This window comes from Ictalurus punctatus, chromosome 3, assembly GCF_001660625.3.
Source record: "Ictalurus punctatus breed USDA103 chromosome 3, Coco_2.0, whole genome shotgun sequence".
Lineage (NCBI taxonomy): Eukaryota > Metazoa > Chordata > Actinopteri > Siluriformes > Ictaluridae > Ictalurus > Ictalurus punctatus.
In genome coordinates this window covers 21,327,528-21,345,679 of record NC_030418.2, presented here as the reverse complement: position 1 = coordinate 21,345,679, position 18,152 = coordinate 21,327,528, and the positions used below count along the sequence as shown (strand labels likewise).

Genomic DNA, 18,152 nt, shown 5'->3' with positions numbered 1-18,152 from the left:
TCGTTTTGGTATCAATATTGTATCTTGCTGATGAAAAATGACATATTAGCACATTTTGTCATTAGCTGAGTTTATGGCCCTGAGTGTATTGCTCTATTTGGTCCCATAGTGGAATAACAGAGACTAGCTCTTTTCCCCAATATTTCAGTCAAATTACAGTTCATAAAACAAATTTAATTTAAAACAGATTTTTTCCCCCTTAACAAAATACCAATTATTTTTTAATGTAAAACACGGAAATGTAATCTGATTAGAATTAGAATATTTATTGTGCCGGTTATAGTCGTATGTTTGAACCCCATCTGATTAAGTATCTGGACAATGACTAAACACAACTGCTCTACGTGAGTTCAAGTCATTTGTTTATTGAAGTATGATAAAGTTTATTCTTGCATTTTTTCTTCAAACCCAGAGCTTCAGCTCTGTTATGTGCACATAGTTAAAAAATAAATTAATCAGAATGACAGAATGGTAACATTATCAAGCATGTACAGTCATGTGAAAAAATAAGTACAACCTATGGACATTGTTGGCTCTTTTGACATATTTGGACAAACAAACATTTGATCGTCTTTGAAGTACACTCGGCCTCAGAAGCTAGTATTGCTCCCTTTAGCAGAAATAACTTCTTGTAGGTGTATCATTGTCCACTGGGCTTGCTGGAATGTTTGACCACTCTTCCATGCAATATTCTTTCAGTTGCAAGATGTTTGAGGGTTTTCTTGTATGTAGTGCCCGTTTCAAATCCCCCCACAACATTTCAATGGGATTCAGGTCCGGGCTTTGACTAGGCCATTCCATAACCCTCCATTTCTTCTTTTTGAGCCATTCCTTGGTGGATTTGATAGTGTGCTTTAACTTTCAGACAGATGGCTTCACATTATCTTCATGCACTCTTTGTTATGATGCAGAATTCATAGTGACTCAATGAATGCAAACTGTCCAGTCCCTGAGGCACCGAAGCAACCCCAAACCATAACATTTCCACCACCGTGCTTCACAGCTGGCATGAGGTGCTTCTCCTGAAAAGTTGTCTTTAGTCAGCGCCACATATGTCTGCTGTTACTGTGGCCACCTTTGATTCGTATGTCCAGAGTATATTATTCCAAAAGCCTGGTCTTTGCCTATATGCTCAGTTGTAGTCTTGCTTCAATGTTCTTTCAAGACAGTAAAGGCTTTTTCCTGGCATGCATCCCATGCAGATCAAATTTGATCAAATTACAATCTTTCTGAGTGTAGAAGCATGCACTTTGACACCAACAATTGCAAGACTTACTAGGAGATACTGTGATTCAATTTTCTTGTTCTTGGAGACTTCTTTTTGCATCAGACGGTCTGCTCTTGGGCTGAATTTGCTGGGATGGCCAGTCGTGGACACGTTGGCAGTTGATTTTCCTTACAGTGGAATGATGTATTCCAAATCATTTGGAGATCTTTTTTAAATCCCTTGCCAGACTCATAGGCACCCACAACCTTTTTTCTGAAGGCCATACAGAACTCTTTAGATCTTGGCATGATGATTCCACACACTTCAATGACAAAGGGAACACCAAACACTAGATATGACAGAGGTATAAATAATCTTGAACACCTCATTCTAATTTTATGGATTTGAAGGTGTGATAAATGTAGGGGTGTATTTACTTTTTCCATGTGACTGATCTGTTTTTTGTTCATTTAAATGGTGCAAATGACTACAAAAGGTCAATGTTATGTGTCATTTGATAGAGTGTATCAACTTCATTAATAGGGACTGTTTCAAAGAGGACAAATAATTGCTTGTCCAAATATGTCAAAAAAAGTCAACAATTTCCATGTGTACTTATTTTTTCACATGACTGTATATTAAGGCCAGTTTTGTGTAATAAATTACTGAATTAGTGGCAAAACAAAATTATAACGAAGGCTTAGTACACAATCAGACAGAAATGTGTAATTATCCCAACCTAAACCCAAAGTAAGAGTATAAAGGGAATTAGGACAGGTAACATCAAGTAATTATGCAAAAAGGCACAATGAAGCATTTAGTTACAAATAAAAAATAACCTAATATGCGTTAATTATTAACATTAATCTACATTTTTTCTTTGCAACTCAAATATATGTATGCTGTAGTGAATCAATGAAACACAAATCAATATCCAGAGTCTAATATACCATCATGTCCATATAGCTGGATTACAAATATGAATTATGTAAAAAACCTTTCATCAAATTTGCAGGTTTCTTGTAATTCTTTGAACAATTGTGCTTCCAACTGTTGTAAGCTACAGTGCCAAGATCATCCTCAGTGTGTACCAGAGGCTTTGCACAGCTCCAGAAATCCTTCAACAAAAGTAGGCTTGTTTCATGATATACAAACAGATATTGACATCATATATGTGTTACATTCTTATTGAAGACATATTGATAACCAGCTAATAGAAGAATGGTAAGCAGCATTTTAGATTGACTTTAAGATTGCGGTGGGCTACAGAATAAAACAGAATACAAATGTGAAATCAATTATGTAATATGTGAGGCTAAACAATAAGAACATATATAAAAAAAATCTAAAGAAGTCAGTGTTGATGGTATTAATGCAGGTTTCTAGGCAGTCACACAGAAGAAAATAAACCCTGTTTATTTGAACCTGTTAAAACTATTTTTTGGACATGGTGCTTATGTGTGATTTATTTGACTGGTGAAACATTCGACTTAATTAAAACATACATTTCTGAATAAAGCATGATATAAAAGGAGACTCAAATATGAATTCTAAGACTGAGTAGACCGTTAATAACCATAAATGCATAAATACTCTCAATCCTATGTGTGGTTGCATTTTAAACATGCAAGTGCACATGCAAGACTGAGATCAGAGCTCATTCAGTACCATAATCCTTGTCATCTTTTAATGCTAAATACCTTCTACTTCATTAAAATTCCCATCATGACAAAATTATCCATGCAATAGCATGTAAAAACATCAAGTTATGAGGAACATCACATCTTTTTAACCAACTGATGCTGAAACTTAGAAAAGGCAAGAAGTGAAGCTGCCACCCTCTTTCCTTTGGAAAAAGTGAATAAGGGATTACAGGGTGTATCCAGTCTCCACACTGAGGCTGCTGTGTGTGTTGGTGTTAATTTAAAAGGACGTGAGGCAGACTTAGAGACTCTGAGCTGCCCGAGGGCCTTGTCTGGCTCTGAGTTGGTCCACTGCCTACCATTTGTACAAGCTCCGTTGTGAAGCTGGTGTCTGTGCTCTGCTGAGAGAGCAGGTTGAAGTTCCCCTTGCTGGTGGCCAGCTCTTTGTCAGTGATGAAGAGTTCTGTTTCTCCCCAGTCCGTCAGCATCTCCCGGTCATTGGACTCGTTGTTGCTGCTGCCACTACTTCGAGCAGACAGATTGGGGTGGCACTCTGTGCCTGATGGCAGCATGAGGTTCTGTGCAGAGAGTGACTTCCCCAATGCCCGGTCGACCTGCAGTGGGTTGACTGCTGCTGAAGATGTGAGGCTCAGTGGATTAATTTCAAGACTCAAGTGTCTCCGCCAGGAACCCTCCTCCTTGGGGCTCCGCTCAGGCCTGCTCCTGAGCTGCACTGTGCTCTCTGAACATTTAGCATCTGTGTCCGAAACGGGTTCAGTCTGGGTGTTAAGTAGGCAAGCATTGGGATTGCTTTCTTGCAGCGTCTCTGAGATCATGCTGGAAGGCCTGCTTGGAGGCAATGGAGCCACAGTGGGCAGCTGAAGTGTGTGTGTGTTGGGGGTGGTCATAGGAAGAGGCCTGGTTAGCTCAGGAAAGTTAGAATGAGCTCTGGAGAGGTTGTTGGGAGTGAGGATGGGAGGAGGGGAAGCAGGGTACACACTGTCTGGGCTAGATGGTGGATTCTGAAGCAGTGAAGATGGGGAGAAGGAGGAAGAGGATGCTGGGAAGCCAGTGCCCACGTTTAGCTCACTGGGTGCCAGGACGAGCTGAAGGCCGCAGGGCAGGTTATCGCTGACTGAGCGAGAAATCCCACTTCTGCTCAGCTGAGTGGAGGAGATATCTTTGCTCTGAATGGAGCTGTGGTAGTCTGAGGTCTGCTCCAGCTCAAACAGAGGTAGAGCGGATAGGCCCAGTACTGAGGAAGAGCCTTTCTTGAGAACTTGACGGTAGATATCCAACAAGGAGTCCAACTTTGACTCAATGGACTGCACCTGCATACATAAAACATAAATTAGACATAATTCTTTTAGGTTCTGTGTTACAATTGTGTGTTGCCCTGAATTTAATTGTCACCTTAAGATATGGTACTTATCTCTCAGTAATAAGGACATACTGTTATAGCCAAATAATTCTCCTATAATAGCACATCCCAAAGTGATTTTTTTCCTCTTATACCACAGCATTTTGCCAACAATGGCAACTTTTAATTTATTAACAAACATCACATCTCAGTTCTGTGGACAGATGAGAGAGGTCGATGAAGAACGGCCAAACTAGGTCAAGCTGACAGAAAGGGTACAGTATTGCAGATAACCACTCCGTACAACTGCGGTGAGCAGAAAAGCATCACAGAATGCACAACACGTCAAACCTTGAGTCGGATAGGCTACAACATTTCTGCTGAGGCACACAGATGGTAAGGTCAGAATTTGGCACCAAAAGCATGAATCCATGAACCCAACCTGCCTTGTGTCAACAGTCCAGGCTGATGGAGGTGGTGTAATGGTATGGGGAATGTTTTCTTGGCACACCTTGGGCCTGTTAATACCAATCAATCGTCACTTGAATGCCACAGCCTATTTGAGTATTGTTGCTGACCATGTGCATCACTTCATGTCCACAATTTACCATCTTCTAATGGTTACTTCCTGCATGATAATGCACCATGTCACAAAGCAGAAGTCGTCTCAAACTGGTTTCATGAACATGACAATGAGTTCATTGTTCTTCAGTGGCCTTCCCAGGCACCAGACCTAAATCCAATAGAACACCTTTGGGATGTGCTAGAACGGGAGATTCACAGCATGAAAGTGCACCTGAAAAATAAGCAGGAATTGCATGATACAATAATGTCAACATGGACCAGATTCTCAATTTACGTTTCCAACATCTTGTGGAATCCATGCCACGAAGAATTGTGGGCAATGCGAGGAGGAGCCCAATATTAGTATAGCGTTACTAATAAAGTGCTCGGTGGGTGTAGACCTATCAGTTGCAGGGTGGCTAATACAAATAAGTGTGGCAGCAAGGGTGTGGTCGAGCATCAGCTGCAGATGGAGAAGAGGCGAGTTGAACTGACAGGTAACACATGACGATTCTCACCTGTGTGTAGTCAAGATGAGATTACTTTGATGTTTTTTTGTTTGTCTTTTAGGAAAAAAAGGCCATTAACCTGACAGAGAGGGGCAGAGCTGATAGAGCTTGTGTGTGAGGCCCCCAAGACACACTCCGAAGCGTAAGCTTGGAAAAAGCCCCGAAATATTAGGACTGTGTTTTATTAAGTTTTTCGGGTTGGGTAAATAAAGCAAGCCCTGAAGCTGTCAAAGTCTGCCTTTCTACTGAGTCCTCCTTTCCATCGACCTTCATATATACCAGGTTCTACAATTAGCTAGAGAGGATAAACCCCCCGTTCCACGTTGTCTTATTTGCAGTTAACGACAAAAGTGTATAAGAAACAGTCTTGTCCTGTTATTACCCAGAGTGACACGCCCCTGAGTTTTAATCTCTAATGTGCTAATATCTTTTAGCCCGCTTCAGCTATGTTTGCATTATACATCATTAGAAGGCATGTTATGGACTCAGTTGTGGATGTATTGAACGTAAATGAAGTGGATTATTTACTCTATCTAATTTTTTCTCTAAAATGTGCTTGGAGGAGAAACTAAAAGTTGATAGACTCAGCATACATTTAACACACATCTAATCAAAGTACAAGTTACACAAAATGAGACAACAGAACCATACGTTTAGTGTTTTTGGTCTGAATGAAAGGGATACAGCTATTTTGTTTACTGTGTTTGCTATTCAGGGAAAATACAGCATGAACCCAGTAGAGCATTACGAGCTTGAAACATGAGCTTAAAAATGTATAAATTGCTAATGATTTGGGGATATAATGTAATGGTCAACCTAATAGTTTTATTTAAATAGTTCTAATGATGGCTCAGCCTTCCCAACTAATATCACCACCACCCGCCAATGATGATTTGAATGATAACCAGAATTACTGCCAGAGCCATGCATTTAGTTTGTACTTGGTGGGTGACATTATTCTTATGGGCCTCACCTGTCTCTCTACCTTACACACACGGCCCAGCATACTCATGTCATGGTCCAGAGACTCGCCCTCTGGAAGGATCCTGTCCCTCATCTTCCTGTCCATGGGTATCTGCCCTTTTCCCAAGATCTGGTCCACCCTGTGACAAATAAGCATTGAGTAAGTACAGAGGGATCGAATAGACACCTTTAATCGCTGTATCTGTATCCCCTCTAACCAGAAAACGGCGCAGCACAGAAGGACCAAACCTGATTCCAGTTAGTGAAGAAGAAAGGTAGTTAGCGGTGGTCTTGTTCTATTTTACCAAGAGAGGAATTATTTAACAAGCAGAAGGCTTTTAATGTTTTAATTTCAGTATATTTTGTGAGTAAATTATGCTAATGATGGTGCAACATTTAGATAGTACTTCTACTTTAAAAAGATTAGTTGTTTTTGGCTTTTTCTGCTTGCACTGCAAAACAAATTAAGCAGTGTAATAGTAAACCAAGGAATAGCCTGTTTAAGGCTTTAATTTTACCATGTATTAGTGGGATGTTAGATATTCACAGCACATCATTGGTATTATCATGCACATTAAACACTAAAATGAAACAGGAATAAGTTAAACAAGTTGCAACAAAAATCTACATCAATAAAACCACATAAAGCAAGTGTTATACAGAGTTTGGGAAACAATGCAAACAAGTCTAAATCACTTTGGTGTCCAATGCTGAAGCTGATCTTGTGCTCCTAAATACGCACACCATTAAGTTCACTAGTTAGCATCAGCCTTAGACCCCTGAGATACAGTGTTAAGGTAATTCAGGTGACTAAGTCCAGGATCCCTGTGTTAGGTGGTATAGTCAACAGTGGCTAGTACAACTCTAACCCTGAGCTGCCGTGTTTCTTCTTGGTTTGACTGTAATACAAGTGCAGAGTAGGAGAGGACAGGTTCCTGGCTTTGCTGTTGAGGCTCTGCTGTGGACACAAGCCTGTGACAAGTCTGTGTGTGAAAGAGAGGTGCCTGTTTAATGTTCCATTATCCGTCAAGGAGGACTAACTAGAGAGAAGTTACTCTAAAGCTCTGTCAGCACAAATACTACTGCAGACAGACAACATGTATAGATTTCATATGCTAAAGGCAAATCAATGTCAAACCAACAGAATGTTGCTTTTGACTCAATCTATAGAATATACTCTTAAAATAAAGGTGTCAGAAAAGGTTACTTTAGGAGTGCCACAGAGGAAGCATTTTTGGTTTCATAAAGAGGCATTTGCAGTTCCATAGGGAACATTTCATTACACAATTCTTGAAACGTTAACATTTTTTGCTGTTGCCATAATAAACTGAAAGATTTTTCCACTGCAAGCATCCTTCATAGTAACATTTAGGGTGAAAAATATTCTGTATCACCAACACAAATAGTTAAAGGTACATCAATCAAAAGGTTCTTTAGGAAACCACGAGATTGTCTTCTCTGGCATCACTCTTATACCTTTTGAAAGAATGTATATCTGTATGGAGACAATATTGCAGCAGAAATAATTTAAATATTTAGAAATGTGCTAATATGAAACACTTAAAAAGAAATACTACTGATTCTGGACCAGAAGAAAAAAATCTTAGTTTGTCCCACATTCCCAGGAGAGTAAAGATGTCATGATAGCGTTAACAATTATGTTCTGTACTAGTTAGCTTAGTCATCTTTTATATTTCATGGTAATACAAATGTAAATAATAATGTATGTTCCCTTTCAAAGGGAACTCAACGTTGAGTGAGCTTAATGCTGTGGGAACGGCTCCGTGCGTGAACGGTACCTATAGCCTATGTAAAATCACGGCAATTTATTGGCTTGCCGTGGTCAGGTGACATGGCATTTCGTTTGTCATATGACAATAAAACGGCACCTGTAACCATATCATCAGCAAAGCCGCATGTCTGTTGTCTGTGCGAACAAACATTGAGAAAAACTCTTCACTTTCTCTCTATTTTTCTGATTTTCTTGAAAATTATACTATATTCAATATATTGTTGAAGAGGAATGAGTCAGAGAGAATTAGAAAGTGTGTGTTCTCCCTGCTCTCGCTATAAGACAGAGATGGAAGGACACATTTTCTGCGTGAAGTTTATGGGGTGGAACATGCTGCAGCAGCCCTTGACGGGGCCGACTGCACCCATTATGAACACTTCACAATGAAGCAGCTCGGCTCTCTCATTTCACAGCCGAAGTGAGATGGGTTTCGTAACCTCATGGCTCTGGGCCGGCCGCTGTCAAAGCAGCCAGCCAGGTCAGATCCTGGGGGTCCCATATGGATCTGGAGGAGGAACCAGAGATGATTGCTGCTCTATCTCTTGCACTTTCCTCCGGATCCGACTCTCCGGTAAAACAAAAGCCGGATTTTGGAGCTCACAAAGCGACTTCTCCCTCTGGTATGGAGAGTCAACCAACCCTCTCTGACTCCAATGGGCCAGAGTGGGGAGCCAATGCATCATTGGCACTCCCTCACACTGCAGAAAACCCCCTATTTTCTCCCAGACGTGTTTATAACCCTGCAACATTGGAGCATTCGGCCATCATGGGAAATAAACAGTACAGTTATTTTTTTATACCAAAGGTGGAGGAGGTGCTTGCTAGCTACCTCACTCCATCAACAGGAGCAAAATTAAGGGGGCCGGCTTTGTCATCCAAGCCACCTCGGCGTTGGTTGGCAAAGCCTATGCGGCAGCGGGTCTCGCTTATGGGTCTCTGCACAGAATGGCAGTGTTGCAGGCCTACCAGGCAGACCTGTTGAAGGAGCTTGACAGTGGGGAGGGAAATCGGCCCAAGGCGGTGGCAGAGCTTCGCCGGGCCACAGATTTGTCGCGGCAGAGAGGTACCTGTAGTTCAACCTCTCGGGCATGGGAAATAAAGATAAAGTCTCCCTTCTGGATGTCCCTGTTACACCTTCCGGCCTGTTTGGCGGCACGCTTATGCCATCATCATCAGGATTCAGGAGGCAAAACAGCAAACGGCAGCGTCCAGTCAGTTCCTGCCTTGTCGTGTCACATTTGCCCATATATATGCAAGGAAGGCAGAGAAGGTGAGTGTGGCGGCCTGCCTCCCCTCGCAGAAAGCCAGGGAACACAGGAAGTAAGATCTCTCTTGGACAAAGGGGCCATAGAACATGTACCTCTTTCTCTAAGGGAGGGAGGTTTTTACAGCCGTTATTTCCTGGTCCGAAAAAAAGACAAGAGTATGTGAGCAATTTTAGATCTGTGTCATCTGAACAGTACTCTTCAGACCTACAGGTTCAAGATGTTCATGCTCAAACGTATTGTTCCACAGATTCAGTTTGAGGATTAGTTTGTGATGATAGATCTAAAAGATGCATATTTCCACACAGAAATATTACTCAGTCACACGTTTTGAGGCAAAGCGTATCAATATTGGTTCTTCCTTTCGGTCTAGCTTTATCCCCTCGCACCTTCACAGTGCATGGATGCCGCTCTGGCTCCATTGCGACTCCAGGGCATCTGTGTACTAAACTACATGGATGACTGGTTAATTCTATCGCGGTCCAGGGAGTTGGCGATTCAACATCGAGATGTTGTTCTCACCCACATAAGGAGCTTGGGGCTCAGGTTGAACCTCAAGGAAAGTTGCTTTCTCCAGTTCAGAGGATGACTTTTCTAGGGGTTATATGGGATTCGAATACAATGAGGACATATCTATCCCCAACATGCGTAGGGGATAGACATCCGAGGACGAAACCCCTGAGAGTAATCAGTGTCATGCGGCGATGCCTATGTGCTCTGAGATCTTGGAGGTGTCCCCGGTTTCTAGCCTCGGGTCATACTTTAGGGGCATCTCTTTATCGCAAAATGGTAATGACAGACACTTCCCACACAGGCTGGGTCTTAGATGGCCATCCAGCTCATGGTCTCTGGAGCAGCCCTCATCTAGTGTTGCTTATAAATCACCTAGAAACATGGGCTGTATTCCTAGCACTGGAATTCTTTCTTCTTCAGTTGAAAGGTCACCATGTGTTAGTTATGACAGCTCAATACAGCGGTGGTCTCATATATCAACCACCATGGAGGGTTACGTTCATTCCCCCTGTTCAGGCAGGCTCAACTAACTCTTCTCTGGGTGGAGGGAAAGTTTTTGTCATTGAATGCAATGTACATTCCGGGCAACCAGAATTTGGGGGCAAGCATCTCGTTGAGGCAGGTGCTGAGGCCCAGGGATTGGAGGCTCCATCCACAAGTGGTGGAGTCCATGTGGCAGAGGTTTGGCCTAGTGGAAGTGGATGTGTTTGCCTCAGAGGAGAAAACACACTGCCCACTGTGGTTCGCCCTCACTCCTCCCGCACCATTAGGGCTGGACACCAAGGTATGCATGTGGACGAGGTCACGTCTGTAGTCCTGTCCCCTTATCACTCTGCTCCCACAGGTTGTAGCGAGAGCTCGCCTAGACGTCTACCTCTGCTGCTAGTAGCACCTCATTGGCCAGCTCGAATATGGTTCTCGGAGATAATATCTCTGCTTACGGCACTCCTTGGGAGATTTCTGTTTGCGGGGAACAACTGTCTCAAGCCAGAGGGTTGAGTTTATCACCCTCATCCGAAACTGTGGGTCTGGCCCCTGGGAGGCACCAGTTCATAGATTCCGGTCTCTCAACCGAGGTCGTAGAGACCATGTTTATGGTAGAGCACCATCCATGACTAATTGTATGTATTCAAGTGGCAACTTTTTGTATCGTGGTGTGAGGAATGTCAGTTAGACCCAGTAAACTGCACAACAGCTAAAATCCTGGAGTTTTTACAGGAATGTTTCTCAGCAGGGTTGGCTCCTTCTACAATTAGGGTTTACATGGCTGCCATTTTGGCCAGCCATGCCCCTGCTGTTGGAGCCTCTGTGGGGCAACATCCTATAACATCGAGGATTATGCGTAGTGTCAGATGGTTGAGGGCCATCTGCAGACCACACATACCTTCCTGGGACATTTTGGTGGTCCTGGAAGGTCTGTCAGGTGCCCCGTTTGAGCCCTTAGAGTCAACCTCAGAGAAGCATCAGACTCTAAAGGTAGCTCTTTTGCTGACCCTCTCTCAAGGGAGTAGATCTGCAAGCTCTCTCTGTTGCCCCTTCCTGCCTTGACTTTGCCCCTGGATTAGCCAAGGCCTTCCTAAATCCAAGGCTGGATTACATTCCTAAAGTGCTTACATCTGCTGCCCAACCGGTACTGTTGCCGGCTTTCTGCCCTCCTCCCTTCCTTACACCGGAACAAGAAAAAGTAAGAGCTCTTTGTACTTACATCCACTGCTCCGGCCAGTGGCATAAGTCCGAGCAGTTGTTGGTCTGCTTTGGCAGTGACATTAGAGTTGATTCTGTGTCAAAGCAGCGCATCTCTAATTGGATAGTGGAAGCAATTGCTATTGCTTAGGAAGTGTGTGGTCTTGCCACGCCTCTGGGCATAAGGGCTCATTCCACTAGGGGGGTCACCTTCTCAAAGGCTTTATCTATAGGGTTTAGGATGTGTGTGCTGTGGTGGGGCGGTCTACGTCACACACATTCATTCAATATTACACTTTGGTCGAGTGTCTTGCAGTGACCCTCAAACCCAGACCATATCCTCAGTATGATGGAGTGGGTATACTCGTCCCCACAGCGTTAAGTTCATGCAACACTGAGTTGCCTTTGAAAGGTAGTGTCTGGGTTACGCATGTAACCCTGTTCCCTGAGCAGGGAACAAGATGTTGCGTAGCTTTGTCATACTGGGGTATTGCTTGTAATTGCGTCTTCGCTTCAGACAAAGAGAAGCTGATGACGTGGTTACAGGCACCGTTTTATGGTCACGCGTGACGTGAAATGCCACGTCACCTGACCACAGCAGACCCACAGCGTTAAGCTCACACAAAGTCTCGTTCCCTTCTCAGGGAACAGGGTTACATGCATAACCCAGATGTTTTATTTTAGAAACATAATTTTATAATTTATTACACTTTTAATAATAATAATAATATAGAATAGGTTATGTTTACTCATACAGAACATAAGGGTTAAATTTAAAGTTAAAATAAGACTTTTTCTAAAAAGAAAAGAATACCACGCAGACAAAAGCAAGGAGACATATAGTAGTTTGTTAGACAGAGTCGACATCTTAAGGTCATGTGTCTGTGAACGGCACATAATGTGCAACATCTAGCTTTAATATACCAAACATACTTCAATATTAGGAAATGTCATGCAATATCTCGTAGCTGCGGATTTGAAATGGTTATTATACATGACAATTGTATGGAAATTGACAATGATGAGCCAGATACATTGCCTAAGCATGTGACTCATGTCTGTGCATTTTATGTCAGGTAATGTTGGTGAAGGGGACTGTGGGTCAGCTGACCCTGGGGCAGAGTGCTTCCTCTTGTCTTGGCTGTAATACGAGTGCAGGGAGGGAGAGGAAAAAGTCTTGGCTTTGCTGCTCAGGGTCCGCGGTGGACCTACTATTGTATCCAACCTGAATGGGAAAGTGCAAACAAACATTCATGTAGTCACAACAGTCCAGACAAACATACAGTGGTGCATGATGGTTTGTGAACCCTTTAGAATTTTCTATATTTCTGCATACATATGACCTAAAACACCATCAGATTTTCACACAAGTCCTCAAAGTAGACAAAGAGATCCCAATTAAAAAAATGAGACAAAAATATTATACTTGGTCATTTATTTATTGAGGAAAATGATCTAATATTTCATATCTGAGTGGCAAAAGTATGTAAACCTCCAGGATTAGCAGTTAATTTGAAGGAGAAATTAGAGTCAGGTGTGAGTGAGCACCCTGTTTTATTTAAAGAACAGGGATCTATCAAAGAATTTTCTTCACAACGCATGTTTGTGGGAGTGTATCATGGCATGAGCAAAGGAGATTTCTGATGAGTTGTTGACGCTCATGAGGCTGGAAAAGTTTACAAAACCATCTCTAAAGAATTTGGACGCTACCAATATAAAGTCAGACAGATGTGTACATATTGCGTCAAGTCAAGACCACTGTTACCCTCCTCAGGAGTGGGGACCAACAAAGACCATTCCAAGAGCAAGACATGTAATAGTCCATGAGGTCACAGAGGAACCCAGAGTAACTTCTAATCAACTAAAGGCCTTTCATTAAGAGAACACTGAACAACAATATGCATGCCAGGGTTGAAAGGAGAAAACCACTGCTCTCCAAAAAGAACATCACTGCCTGTCTGCAGTTTGCTAAAGATCATGTGGACAAGCCAGAAGACTATTGAAAAAATGTTTTGTGGACGGATGAGACCAAAATAGAACTTTTTGGTTTAAAGAAGCCTTATCTTTGGAGAAAGGAAAACTGCATTCCAGCATAAGAACCTCCTCTCATCTGTGAAATACGGTGGTGGTAGTATCATGGTTTGGGCCTCTTTTGCTGCATCTGGGCCAGGATGGCTTTCCATCATTGATTGAACAATGAATTCTGAATTATACCAGAGAATTCTAAAGGAAAATGTCAGGACATCTGTCCATTATCTGAATCTAAAAAGAACGTGCATTATGCAGCAAGTCAACAACCCAAAGTACACAAATCATTCTACCAAAGATTGGTTAAAGAAAAATAAAGTTAATGTTTTGGAATGGACAGGTCAAAGTCCTGACCTTAATCCAATAGAAATGTTGTGGAAGGACATGAAGCAAGCAGTTCATGTGAGGAAACCCAACAACATCCCGGAGTTGAAGCTGTTCTGTACTGAGGAACGGGCTAAAATTCCTCCAAGCCGATGTGCAGGACTGATCAACAGTTACCGGAAACGTTTAGTTGCAGACATTGCTGCACACGGTGGTATATGTATATGTAATACTGGATAATTTTCCTCAATAAATAAGTGACCAAGTATAATTTTTTTGTTTCATTTGTTTAACTGAGTTCTCTTTATGTACTTTCAGGGCTTGTGTGAAAATCTGATGATGTTTTAGGTCATATTTATGCAGAAATACAGAAAATTCTAAAGGGTTCACAAACTTTCATGCACCACTGTATAAGCAGACAGTGCTTTATGGAAGCAGGTGGGAACAAAAGGAAGAAATACCAGGAGTGAAATTAAATGTGATTTTAATCATGGTTGAAGTATCATGGTTTGAAGTATGTAAAAGTCAGGCTGGGCTAACCTAGTCTGGAGACTCTTGATGCGACACAGCATGTCCAAGTGCCCGGCTGAGTACTGTTCAATCACATCTTTCACATCATATGGCCGCAGAGTCTCCTTGAACTTCTTCTTGGCCACGTGGAACTTCATTATTCTTTCAGGAATAAAGGATACAACTCACATCACGACTCGCCTAGCATGCCGTTTAAATAAGATAAAGTGCTGTCAGAGTGAAAAGGTGATCATTTATACTTTTCATAATCACTATCATTTTGAACACATGCACAAAACCTTGTGCTAAATTATGTGCCAAAGCTTTATAATTAATAAGCAGAAAAATAGCTTTCCAGTTCCTAAAAGCTTTCTGAAAGAGGGATAATTAAATGATATAAATGAACAACATCTTGTACAGATAATTAAGGCGATCTTTAAGACACATATTAGTTGTAATTATCAGTCTTGAAAGACAGATCTGCACAGCTTGTATTACATGTCAATTTGCAAGATGAACTGAAAGCACTTAATTTGCTGCAGTGCTCATTCACTGTCACTAGTGGGCCATGATAAACCCCATGTGTAAAACCAGTGAGGGAAACAGATCAAAATATAGCTTCTAACACTGATCCAGTCAAATACTTTTCTCACCAGCATCACCCAAACCTCCGGTGGTGGAAAACATTAGAGTCATTCTACAGGTTTAAGCTGGAACTAAAATATTGACATAGAGCTGCATGGATCTCTATATGGCAGTTTTCAATCATGAATCATGCTTCGACTGCCTGTCAGGTATACTCTGGTATATATACTATGTCAGATGAGCCAATGGGTAAGCAGAAGCTGCTGTGAGTGTGTCCATCTGACACCTTGGGAAAGCAGAGAGAGAAATCTCAACTGCTTTACCCTGTGAAGACCTTTTGATTAGTGATGTCACCATTGAAAATAAAGCTGCAAGGCATGTGTAAAGCTTGTGTAACAGCTTGATTCATTCTGCAAGTTACCAGTCACATCTGAAGCTTTATTTTGGCTCACAACCTTGTGACAGGTTGGGAAACTGATTCAAAAGAAAAGCAAATCCTGGTCTGTATTTTGGATGTCATTCGAGGAAACAGTGCTTTGAGCAAGTTAGTTATATAGCATATTTTTAAATGCAGAAATATTTCGTAGCTATAGAAGGTAAAAAACAAGGTGTCCTAACATTTTGATTACAGCTTGAACTCAGATCAGGAAAAAAGGTTGCCTATGTATAAGAAAGTTGTATTCAAAATCTCACTAAACAAACCCTCACATATTTTACAGTTCAGATAAGCACACATAAGCCCTGTCTATAAAGTAGTAGGTGATGGGACTGGGTTAAATATAAATGTTTGAGTCTGTCAACAGGTTTTAGTGTCATCAGTCGCCTTTATTGTTTAAAAAAAACAAAACAATTATTGTCACCAAACCATGTTGAAGCAAATACCTGCTGCAGCTTCCACTAGGATGCAGTAGATTATTATTTGCACATCAGTCTCTTCACCACTAGATGCCACTAGCATACACTTTTTGAAATGCTTAGAGTAATACAAACATATATTGAAACACCTGGGAAAAAAGCTTCAAGCTTTAAAAGAAATGCTCCTAAATCCTTCCTACATTTAGCCTGATTATTAATCGCAAATCATCTTAATATACAAAGCTCCAGATCCATGTTGAACCTGACCACGATAAGGAAACTACTGCAGATACTATCATATACTTGTTAACTTATTGATGACACTTTTCACAGGTAAACCAAAATGTTTATGCCATCCATCCATCCATCCATCCAGGATATCTATCTTTCTTTCTTTTTATGCGATTATATTAATTTTTTCAGTGTCTCTTATTTATGCCTTGGCTAAAACTGGTGCATTAAAATGAAAGAATCTTGACATATACATTCAGTTTTAGTACATATAAGAACATTTTCATGTGAGTTTCAGTTTTATACATCATTAACATAAACAAATCCATGGAATTTAAGTTTTTATAAATGTGGCCTCTGTATTCTAGTATAATGGCCCTTAGTTAGTACAGGATACCTAAAACATGAACTCGGTCCCTACTGTACGTGTAATGACTCTTATGCTTGTACATCTTATGTATTAATTCAATAATTTCCTCACCTGACAGCTCTGATGACTGCCCTCAGAGAAGCAGACAGATCCTCCACAGTGACGTCACAGTGACAGCCCTTCTCATCAAAACATTCCTCTCCTCCCAGGCTGTCAGCTATTAGTGAGAGTTGGAAAAGGAGAGATAATGGTTAAGAAGAGAAAGATTCAATAAAGAGTACAATTATGAGTATAGAAGTATGAGTGAAACATAAGCATGAAGCATGTTGCCACTGAAACATCACCAATCCTGAAATTATACAGCCAAGCATTATTATAAAGAATCACAGCTGTAGATAGCAAAATGTGAACATCAATACATTTGAGTTAACACAATGTTAATGCATTTTTATTAGTTTGTAACCTAAATAAATGTATGTAAAAAGGGTATAGTGAGGCTATCACATATACAGTAGCTTTCCATTTGAATTTAGCCTGTTGTGAATTGACTCCCTTGGTGCCCTTCATTCATGTAGGTGTGAACACAGTGTGAACAACAAGCCTGAGACAGACTGAGAAAAACTTCAGGGTGAAGACAATTCAACCATGATTCATCCCAACTGCACAAAGTAAACTAAACATGCTATGTGTTGCTTTTTTTTTTTTTTTTTTTTAAATGCGTATACATTTTCCATCACTGTATTTCTGAGTATTAAATAAGAGCTTTTCCCAAGTATGTTTCCAGCCTGTCATTTTCTACCACACTCTCTGTCAATGTGTTTTGTTTTCTGTGTCTTAAATGTGTCTGTTTAATTCTGTGCAGTGTGAGACCAAATCACTATCACACCAAATGTAACCCCACCAAAAGTATCATTTTCACTCAGACTTTTACCCAGACTGCGTAAAGCAAGCAAATGCTTAGAATCAGCAGATGAGGTGTGTTTCCTTAAATTGATTACTGTTATGTAATGTGGCAGCTAGATTGTAAAACACAGAAACAAGCTGCTGTACTGGTAAAATGCAACATCAGTGGAGGTCTATATACTGTGTGATACAACAGTCCATTAGCACTATTCAGGGGCCATTCATCTCGGTTGATAGGCCTTGCGTAGTGTGTTGACAACATGATAGATTTGTATTCTAGATGTGCCTGTGTACGCTCTAAGGGCCAATTACGTTCCTTGACAAATATGTTCATCTGAATAAAAGGACCCTTGAGGGTACAATCCCTGTGACAAGTGTTTGTATATTAGGCTGTAGTGGACATTCAGAGGCTGCTCAGTCAGGACACTCCATAGAGTGAGTGTGAGTTTTTGCTGAATCAGCATGACCCGTGCAACTGGGGTGATTACCCCTCAGCCTGTGTTCCTGATCTCAGAACAGTGCCCGACTTCCTAGTCATACAAACCTCCTCAGCTGTGTTGGATTCATGTCAAACATTACAGCCATTCTTTCACAGCATGTTTTGAAACTGGGCTTCACATACAAATCCTGCTCTACACTTTATACACAGCTGCTAAAGCATTTGAGAAACCTGAACAAATGCAATGTGGTTCAATTGTGGGTTTGGAAAGTGCTAAAAAGAGAGATAGATTTTCAGAGTCAAACCACAATATTTCCTGTCATTTAAGCTTATACTGTTGCTTTGTAGATTCCCATTTTGCCATAAGATTTACTGGCCTGTCAATACTGAAACACAATGTGAACTGTT

The 18,152-nt window shown here is 41.2% G+C and overlaps 1 protein-coding gene across 12 annotated transcripts in view; it reads right to left on the bottom strand.

Moving 5' to 3' along the window:
• Positions 1-345: 345 nt before the first annotated feature.
• kcnq5a (potassium voltage-gated channel, KQT-like subfamily, member 5a) overlaps positions 346-18,152 on the bottom strand; it is a 132,589-nt gene continuing 114,782 nt past the window's right edge. For 6 of the 12 annotated variants that reach the window (XM_017464354.3, XM_047154124.2, XM_047154123.2 and 3 more), the window contains 6 exons: positions 16,514-16,619; positions 14,392-14,523; positions 12,611-12,724; positions 7,116-7,229; positions 6,257-6,386; positions 346-4,181 (listed from right to left, as the gene is read on the bottom strand). In XM_017464354.3, the coding sequence (XP_017319843.1) occupies positions 3,126-4,181; positions 6,257-6,386; positions 7,116-7,229; positions 12,611-12,724; positions 14,392-14,523; positions 16,514-16,619 (1,652 nt within the window). In that variant the 3' untranslated portion in view covers positions 346-3,125. The remainder of the gene's footprint in view (positions 4,182-6,256; positions 6,387-7,115; positions 7,230-12,610; positions 12,725-14,391; positions 14,524-16,513; positions 16,620-18,152) is intronic. The other 6 variants (XM_017464360.3, XM_017464357.3, XM_017464358.3 and 3 more) reach the window with 2 other exon arrangements.